The sequence below is a fragment of the Geospiza fortis genome, unplaced genomic scaffold (genome assembly GCF_000277835.1).
Source record: "Geospiza fortis unplaced genomic scaffold, GeoFor_1.0 scaffold98, whole genome shotgun sequence".
NCBI lineage: Eukaryota > Metazoa > Chordata > Aves > Passeriformes > Thraupidae > Geospiza > Geospiza fortis.
In genome coordinates, this window is record NW_005054306.1 from 6,646,715 (window position 1) to 6,656,810 (window position 10,096).

General features: G+C 40.0%; 2 protein-coding genes across 2 annotated transcripts in view; both read right to left on the reverse strand.

The window, feature by feature from the left end:
• Positions 1-493, reverse strand: part of FAM162B (family with sequence similarity 162 member B) — a 6,913-nt gene extending 6,420 nt beyond the window's left edge. Inside the window, exon 1 of the mRNA XM_014312049.2 lies at positions 489-493. Coding sequence (XP_014167524.1) covers positions 489-493 — 5 coding nt within the window. The remainder of the gene's footprint in view (positions 1-488) is intronic.
• A 3,919-nt stretch (positions 494-4,412) lies between these two features.
• GPRC6A (G protein-coupled receptor class C group 6 member A) overlaps positions 4,413-10,096 on the reverse strand; it is an 11,129-nt gene continuing 5,445 nt past the window's right edge. The window contains exons 5-7 of the mRNA XM_031066691.1: positions 8,375-8,587; positions 6,849-6,972; positions 4,413-5,533 (exon numbers count right to left, since the gene is read on the reverse strand). Coding sequence (XP_030922551.1) covers positions 4,413-5,533; positions 6,849-6,972; positions 8,375-8,587 — 1,458 coding nt within the window. The remainder of the gene's footprint in view (positions 5,534-6,848; positions 6,973-8,374; positions 8,588-10,096) is intronic.

Here is a 10,096-nt window from a genome sequence, read left to right on the forward strand (position 1 = left end):
GGGACGATCGCCGACACTCGGCGAGATGGGTCCTCCCGAAAAGGCATCCTGTTCACCTACCACACTCACAGATTGCAACTCAAGCGAAGAAAGGTCACCCATCGTCCGAGACAAAAGTCAGCTAAGGAAACAGACGCGGTAGTTCAGCTTCATGTTAGGACGTGCACCTGCTGGAGCGAGTCCCGAGGAGTGCCACAAAAACAACCAGAGACCAGGAGCACCTCTCCTGTGAAGACAGGCTGGGAGAGCTGGAGTGGTTCAGCCTGAAGAAGAGAAGGTTCCAGTGAGACCTTAAAGCACCTTCCAGTGCCTAAAGGGGGAAATATGTGAGAAGAGTTTTTTAAAAAAGGCATGTAGTGGTTCCCATATTCCCATTACAAGGAGAAATGGCTTTGAACTGAATCAGGATGGGTTTAGATCAGGAAGAAATTATTTCCTGTGAGGCTGGTGAGACACTGGCATAGATTGCTCAGAGAGGTTGTGGATACCGCATCCCTGGAGGGTTGGATGGAGCTTTGAGCAACCTGGTCTAGTGGAAGGTGTTTCTGCCCATGGCAACTAGATGATCTTTAAGGACCCTTCCAACCCAAACCATTTTATGATTCTAGGTAGAGTATAAGTTCTGTGACACAAACCTGCCCACATCTGTGTTTCTGTCATTTTACTCCTTTCAGAATGCTCAAATATACTGATGCTCCTCATAGGCCTTTCCATCTACTTCAACTGGAAAAAAAAGTGTTGTTTTTCTTTTCACATCCTGGACAGAGTTTTATTAAAAACAAAACAAAAATAAAACAAACAAACAAACAAACAAAAACAAACAAAACCCCCCAAAATCAAACAAAGAAACAAACAGTGAAAAAAACATTCAGAGAAACCAGCACAGAATAGACATTTATTAAGTAACAGTCTGTGTCAGCATGATATTCATGACAGTTTAAGACTGTCTGAACAGAACTGTGTCTGAGGGACCAAGCAGTGGAAGATTTTACATGCATCAGCCAAATAGCTGCAGATGAACAGAGGAAGTTGAACTCCCCAGGGAGAGATCACTGTCTGGCAACAGCTGAAGTCCTGTGCTCAGTGTGACAGCATAAAAGAGGAGTTTTGAACTATTTGTAGCCAAAACCTCCAGCTATCTTTTCTTCAGGAGCAGAGCGTATAACCCAAAAGGAGGAGATACACCTCTTCACATGCACACACACACACTCCTTGAGCAGCTGTGCCCTCTTTTGGAACGTTGTCAAGTAGATGAAGACACATCAACAGGAATGACCTAGAGGATGATACTTTACCTTTGCTCAAAGAGAGTGGCATAGTGTGACTATGTCAAGCTGTGCTCCTTGTCCCTGAAGACACAGCTGGGAAGGGTAGGAAGAGTCAGCACATCTGGTCTGGGCTCAGTGTCATTGATTATGAGCAGCATCCCAGACACTGTTATCAGCTGCCCCTCCTGACAGTCCCCCACAAATTTAGAGTCACTGTAGTTCCAGTGGCCATCAGCACAGCTGCTGGGAGGAAGCCTGGAGCTCATGTAGTTTCCAGCACTTGCCAAAGAACTGCTCTGAAGATTGTGGGCAGCTGAAAGGCATCTCCACAGCCAGACCTACTGAAATCTTGAAGGAATTATGCTCTGGAGAAGAGGACATCCAACTCCTGGTGGCCTTCGTGGTCTTCATTCTCCTTGAAGATATTCTACATTGTATGATAGTGGCTTCAGAATGCATCATTTAGCATAATTAACAATAGATGACATAAGCCCTAAAAAGGTTAAATAATATTTACATCCAGAGCAGCCTCCTGCTGACCTTAACAAACTGCATTTTACCATTTGATTTCTCTGTGAACAGCACTGTATTTGGAGACATTTGTTCTCTCTATTGCTCTCAGAGATGGAAAACGTGCCTGTGGGATATTAGTGCTTTGAGAAGTGGTTTCAGGATCTTTCCAAAGCAAGCAGAGTGTGCTCCAGGCCAGAAAAAAGAGCTGGTCCCTTTGGCCTCACATAGCCTGACCTATGGGCCATGGCTCTGGGAGCACCAGGATAAGACTTTGCAATGACACTGGAAGGTGATTCCTGTTCTGTGCTCTTGGGATGAAAATCTGTTTCAGGCTCAATTAATGTCCCCATGACTGGCAAGAGGAATAGTTAGATTGATGCAATACTTACTGCCCCGGGTAGGAGAATGTACACAAAGGCTGCTTTAGCATTATAAACTCCTATTTTAAGCTTTTTCATATCCTCTGTGTAGGGTAGCACAATCCCTTTATGTTCTATCTACATATGATCACTTGCTTCTCACAGAGAAGGCATTTAAAACCATGTAACACATCTTGGCATAAGGTCTCTTTTTTGCTGTCAGGTCAAGCTCCCAAACCTGTTACATCCTTTCGGCTCCACCATGGACTGTGCTTTGCACAGAAGACCTAGAGAATTAGATGGAACATGTAGGGCTCCATATGCGATGTCCTTCCTCAGGGATACCTCAGTAGCGACCTTCACACTGCTGTCACCAGGCCCTGTTCATCAACACATTCTCCTCATTGTCCTGCAGGAGGAATCCCTGACCACACACAGCTTTCAATCTAAAGGATGTTTCTAAGCAGGCTGAGGTCTATAGAGGAAACAACCTTACAGGTGCAGGTATTGCTGTTGTTTAAGGCCAAGCAGAAATTCATGGGGTGAGGTAAGGAAATTAAGTAAGCAAACTCAATTTTAAACATCCATATGGCTTTAATCATTCCCTTTCATATGGCTTCAAGGCATTCTACACTCAACACTTTTGAAAATAATAAATACAGGTACAATATTCCAGCCAAATTAACTTTTCTAACCAGCTGATTGCTGACAGTTGTGCAATGTAAGCTTTGCTTCTCTCTTTTAGGGGAACATTTCTTGCTGCATTGGCTGTCACACTGCAGGCATTTTAACCTTATCATACATAACCTCATATGCAGAAAAGTATTTGCAACAACTGAAGTATAAATAGCATTCAACATACAAATACATACACATAAACCTTCATTCTTACAATCAGCCACAGAACATATGTATTTACACAAATCCGTATGTGAATTGCACTCTTGCCTTTCAAATGACTTTAAAATACCTTCATAGATACACAATAACAAGGATTTCAGTATTATTTTACAGTAACATGGCACAGAACTTAAGTAGCAAAGTTTCTATGTTCTGGGCTTTATGAATATGGAAAAGTATTTTCGTGTTCCTGTATCGACAATGTAGTTCTGCTGTTTAAGCTCTGTCTGGAAAAGCTCTGTGGTACCATTATCCTGACAGAAAAATTCTTCCTTCTCTGAATGTGCCCTTTGCCTCTCATACAGAAGGCACAGCACAGCTCATGGAGCTACAGAGCAGAGACTCATTCACTGCAGATCATGCCAGGTCATCCTTGTGCTATTTCTGTGTATCCTGACAGTGCATTGTCATGTTCTTATTGAAAATCACATTTTTTAAAATATATATCAACCCCCTTAAAATTTACAGGATGCCCTCATGCTGGTCATTACGTTATTTACGCTAATGAGAGGAATCAATTAGTGGTTTTAAGTTTTGACATTACACATTGACTTTACAATCTCAAATAAAAGGACACCTGGGGCTCAATCTCCTCGTGCATCAGAGGAGGTGTATGAGGTGAATCAATGTGTCTCTTCTGAGTATGGGGAAAAAAGGCAGATGAACATATGTATAACTACAGACCTCCAGCAGAATTCTCTGATTTCTTTATAGCTCTGTCTCTAGTTCATTACCATGCTGGTAAACACAAGACAACTTAAATGTTACTACAGTACTCATCTGGAATAAGTCATGCAATTTTGGGGAGGAAAAAAAAGATTCATTTATACCAGATGAAAAGAGTTACTTTTGGAAGTTCAGAAGAATGGAAAGCCTATCTTAAAAGTGGAGACTAAAGGACTGGAATTGTTTATCTTGGCAAACAAAGGCTGGGACAAGGTTCTCTTTGATCTGTAAAATGGGGCCAAGATGAGAAGAGCTCCTTAAACAACTGAGCATCAAAGAGGCAAAAGAAGTGGGGAAATTCATGTGGTCCCACTTACATGACTGTGAGAAATAATAATTTTGTGATGCTTCTGCTTCACTTGAGGAAGGGAGGTTGCAGAATAGGTTCCCATAGGTCTACGTGGACTGGATAGGGAAGCAAGGGAGCTGCTGAAGAGGACTGCACATCAGCAAGTTTGCAGGAGCAAGGGATGGACTCTGTGAGTCAGGAAAGCCTTTCAGATCTGGTAATGGATAACTGCCTAAGTACAGGAAAAGGTGTTTGACGTGGCCTGCCCTCCTTGGAGATAGCAAAAGGAAAGAGATCTGAAAGACAAATGGCTCCCTAAAATGGCTTTTTAACTTCTGGTACTTTAACACTGGCCAGTCATATGCTGGAGACTCTTTTCCTGACCATAGTCCTTGCAGCATGTTTAGGAAGAACTTTTCCTTTTATTAGTGACTGCCCAGGCACCTGGAAATGGCAGTTTCCATTCACAGAGTCATTCTCAGTTTTACCCGAGTCTGTGACAGTGGCTCGGAAGCTGGAAGATTTTGAATCTAAAGAAGCCTGACTAACAGCAACACTGCCTGCACTCTTAGAGGAGTAAGTGTAAACCATTTTGAGAAAGGCAGATTTTGTGTTTGTTTCTTGCTTGTAAATGATGATATAGCATTTTGGTAGAAAAGTGCAGCAGAGAATTCCATAATTAGATATTAAAACAACAATGATTTCCACTGCTGGCAAGTATTTGCCAAATGTGGTTGCGTAGACAGGGATAAATACGATCCATGCTATAAAGTAAATTAGCATGCCAAAAGTAATGAATTTAGCTTCATTGTAATTCTCTGGCAATTTCCTACCTTTAAAGGCAAATATGAAGCAAATAAATGCTAGGGCAGCGATGTAGCCCAACATAATCCCAAAAGCTACAATAGATCCCTCATTACATTCCAGAATTATTGCTCTTGGGATTGAGAAATTTTGATTTACAAAAGGTGTCCTAAATATTAGCCAGAAGGTGCAAATGATAACTTGAATTCCAGTGCAAGTGACCACAGTGGGAATAGGTTTATACATGCATTTCAGGAAATTTTGAAGCTTGGGATCAAAGCTGAAAGCTAGTAAAATTTTTAGTGACTTTATTAAAATACATGAAATGCAGAGTGTAAAACTTATACCAAAGAGTGCTTGCCTAGTTTTACATTTGAATTCTGTGGGTATATCTATGAAGAAGACAGTGCTTAAAAAAATTAAGAAGTGGCTGAAGAGAATAATATAGCAGACAGTCAGACCACCAGATGCCTTTACTACTGGTGTGTCCAAGTTTTTGGTAAATATTACACAAATGGACAAGACCAACACAACCCCAAAAGCAGAGAGGAGGAGGAGGAAGATAGCAAACCAGTCAGTCCAGGCAAGGAAATAGATTGTCTTCCTGTAGCACGTGCTGCTGTTGATGGGAGCCCAGTAGGTTTTGTTGTTACATCGGTAGCAGTAATCCATATCTGGAAGCAGAAAAAAGGGAAGATATCTTAGAACCCCAAAGTTAATAAACTGCCAAGCGGATTGTAGGGACTTGAGATACAGGACTAATGTGAGAAAGGATGCTAAAGGGAAAAGATGGGTCTGACTGGCTCTGAGTTCGGCTGTCGCTGTCCAGGAGGAGGAGCTGCAGGGCTGCGGTGGCTGCGGTGGCAGTGGCACAACAAGCTAAGGACAAGCGCCTGGAGCTCCCTGCCAGCTGGGAGCAAGCCTTGCCTGCAAACAGGGGTGAGAAAGGAAAACGACCAGGCTTCTAAAACTGTCTTGCTCATCACTGACCAGTGAAACTTTAATTGAAAACTGAACAATGACTGTAGAGGAATCAATTCTCTTGCAAAAATTTGAATTACTTTTTTTTCATTTGTCTGTTTTAACAAGAAAACACCCTAATATTCTCTTTAGAGATAACTTATAAAATACAACAGCAAGAACAAACATTGCTTGAGATAATGATTTGAAAGGTACTTTTGCTTTGGAATTTCTTTCTGATATGGAAAAATTTCACCATTAATTGAATGAGCAGATAAAATTTACTTTTCTTCTGCTCTCAGGATATTAAAAAATACATGCTACCTTAATTTACTTAATTCCATTTCTCTTCTCCATATTTATTTTTCCTCTTTAAAAGATTTTGCTTATACCAGTGGTAAAGTATATACTTGATACGAAAGTATTACTGTACAGTTTTATCAAATAACACAGTACTCTGTGGTAGGACACAAAATGTGCTGCTAGGTAAATTACATAACCCTTGAACTTCATAGATTCATAGGCTTCCAACCTTTTGGGTTGGAAGGGACTTTCAAAGACCATCTGGTTCCAATACCTGCACTGGGGCAGGGACACCTTTCACTACACCAGGTTGCTCAGAGCTCTGTCCAACCTAGCCTTGAACATTTCTAAGAATGGGGCAACCACAACAACTTTCTGGACAACCTGTGCTTCACCATCCTCAAAGTCAAGAAATTTCTCCTGACTGCACTGAATGTACTAAGGAAAGACAGGGAGGAAAGGCTCTTTTTAATGAGAGTAAATCTCACAGATAAATCAGCCAGAATTTCCATCCTAGCAAAGGGTAATGCTAGTCAGATGGACAATCTAATTTCTTTAAACCTGGCCTTTTAAAAAGCATTTATACCAAGTTTTACAGGAAAGTGATCATAAATAAATATTTAAACCCCATTCAAATATTTAACCCAAGGTTTTCAAGGTACATGATATCCAAGCAAAACAATTGCATTGATGTAGAAAACCTTTATGTGGATACTAATTTTTTACCTGTTTTGTTGCTGTAATGGTTTTCTGGGCAGTATATACACTCATAGCAGCATGTGTGTGGACTTTCTGTAACCTTTTTCACCTGGCCTGGACTGCAGGGCTGGGAGCATGTTGACTGAAACTTCTGCAGTGTGCAGAGTGGAAAAAACAAAGAGATCATCATCTTAGGTACAGCTAATTATAAAGGAACATTAATAGAAACCTCCAGGATTTTTGCAATTTTTTAATCATACATATTTTAGGGAAATCTGAAAATCTGAAAATTATACAGATTGAAAAACAGACATTGTAGGGTCCATATTTGTTGTATTTTCTCCACACTGTCAATAAGTAATAGAATGGGGTATCATTTACCTGATAATTTTATTTTTGAGCCCTGAATACTAATTTCTGGATTTAAAGTCGAGATCAAAGTCTTTCATTCAGCTTTGAACTTGCATTTAGACTACAGAGGATCATCTTCAAAAAATGCACAGAAGCATCTGAAAGGGAATTTGAGTGAACTGTTTCAAAAATGAGATCCTGATACTCTGCTTAGCTGCTCAGAACCCTGGAGGGACACCTTGGCCAGGAGGAGATGCTTAGGAGAGTGCTCTGTACTGCAGCTCTGACATTCCTGACCCTTGCCAGCTTGTCCCTGAGTCATGAAGCTCCACTCTGGGTGTGTGATCAGGGCCTTCTCTTGAGGTCTCAATTTAGGTCCACATTTCAAAGACAGTTTTTTGTTAAATTATCCATCCTGAGGCACACTGCCATGTCCTCTCCTTCCAAGATGGTGCTTACAAGGAGGTGGAGACATTTCCTTGCACCACGAAGAGGGACAAGGTTTGAGGTTTCCTTCTCTACTCAGCTAAGTTCACATGTGGAGACCAGAATTCAGCCCACCTAGTAAGCAGCTCTCCCTGTCCCATTAGTGGGGAATGCCTTGCAGCACAGAGCTGTGCCATGAACTCAGACATCCACCCATGCAGATTGGGTGGGTGCAGAGGACAGATTGTCCAGCTGGAACTGGCCAGGGCCGCCCACTAGTCCTGTATACACCAGCGCTGGGGCTCCAGGTGGCACCACCTACTCATGTTGCTGACCCCAGCTCTAACAGGACCAAATAAACAACAAAAAAATTTTTCTTTTAAACAATGAAATCAACACATCTGAATCTTCATGTTAAAAAAAATAAAAATATGTGATACATAAATGAGGGCTTTTTATATACACCATCACTTTTTATTTTAAAATCCCTTTGTAAGATTCTGTAATATCATCCTTAGGACAGATATAACATTCTAGGGCATTCTGGAGAAATAAATAGATTTTGTATCACTGAGCCTGCTCATAGGCTAACATGAATCTTGGGGTGCATGAAAGGGGTTGAATAAACTCAGAAAGGATTCTTTGCTCCAAGAGGAGAATATTAAATCACACAAGAGATTTCTAGCTGGCACATGTTCCAGTAGCAAGTGCTGCAGGGAGAAAAAAAACTGTCTTAAAATAAATTTCCCACGTTATGTCAACAAATTAAAAGTTACCTTTAAAGCCAGAAAATCTTTTTTTTTCTCTTCATCCTCAAAGATAAAGCCACCTTTCTCTGCATCGTATTCTGCCATAGTGGTGATTTCCATGTGGCCATCAATTTCTTTCCAAAGAAGGACATCATAACTGGTGCTCATATCGCCATTGGAGTCAAATTTGACTTCCTTATCACCGTCAATGATTACAACTTTTTTAAGTTCTTCAAGAAGCTGCACATAATTTTAAGGAATGATAACATACACCAGTATCATGCCAGTGTGACAACCTGAGTAGTTTAACTTATGTATGATAGTATCAAGTTAAAAAGAAATGCTTTTAGGACAAAGATAAATATTAAAATTCAAATTCATTTTGTTTACAGAATTACATTATACAGACAATCATGCTGGCTGTAAAAATCTATCAGTAAAAAGAAACATAATTTCATAAAATCATTATCATAGTAGTTTTTCCAGCCTTGAAAATTTTTGTGTGATATTCAGAGCAAATATTTTTGCTTGCATAAACTAAGACACTTTTGGCCCTCCCCTTCTTGTAAAGACCAGTGGTGAGCAGTGCTCCTGTTGTTACTTTACTGTCAACAGAGTCAATCTGGGCAACATTTGCTTCTAGAGTAAATTCTCCCAGCATATCTGGGAGTATCTAGCACTGTTCCCAGCTGTGACTCAGACTGAAATTTTGCATGGCAAGGTGAGACTCAGAACTCTTAATAATCAATGAACAATATATGTGCTTTGTCAAGGCAACTGTCCAGCTTCATATTGCAATCCATTCCATTCAAGAGGGGAAAACTTCTGCCTCCCTCATCACAAACAGGCAGATGAAACAGATCTGTGTGAATCTAGAAAAGGACAGGTTAAGGCACATTATATATCCCCACTCCTATCTCATGGGGAGATCATTGAAGTACTCCCATTAGCTGCCATGGCTCTTAATCGAAGCAAAAGCTTTATTATTTTGAAGGCCTAGTGATTTTTAGCTGACAAGAAAAAAATTAAATGTTTGGTGAAAGGCTGAGTTCAATTGCATTTGAAAGTCATGCTGTTACATGGATCCATTTGTGATATTCATGACATTTAACAAATGTGCTGACATGTATACTACCTCAATAGGCTTTGTCAAATTTATGTAACACATCTAGTAACACATACACCTCTAGTGTATATAATATGCCATCTTGTCCTATATAATGTAATTTTTTGGGGCATTTATATAATTTGTGTGTTTCTAATCAATTTGATTGATGCATTTTATTTGGATGCTACATAGTTGTGTGGAACTGAGTAGGGTTTTTTAATTCTATATACTCAGATTAGTAATTTAATTTTTCTGTTCTCCACTTTTTCAATTTGTCTAACAACATGAGAACACAAGAGCTTTTTGAATACATCTTGAGCTTCAGACAGAAGGGGCTAATATTTAGCAACCTCTTGGTGCAACTGGTTTTTGGTATTTTTTGCAAAGTCTCTAATAACAATCACTCTATTGTTTCCCTGTATTTGGAGATGTATGATATGGATTATTTAGATCCTAAGAGTTTTCTGTTCATATATGTCTTCTTTCCTAGAAGGTTGAGTTTTCATGTAGAAGAAACATGTTATGAGAACATCATGGGGGAAATAATTATCTCTCAGTTCTCTTCATGAGTGCTTAAAAACTTAAAAGGAGTTAATTTGAATGGCTTGGCATTTAGTCCATTTATGGTGTAAATGTAGCTT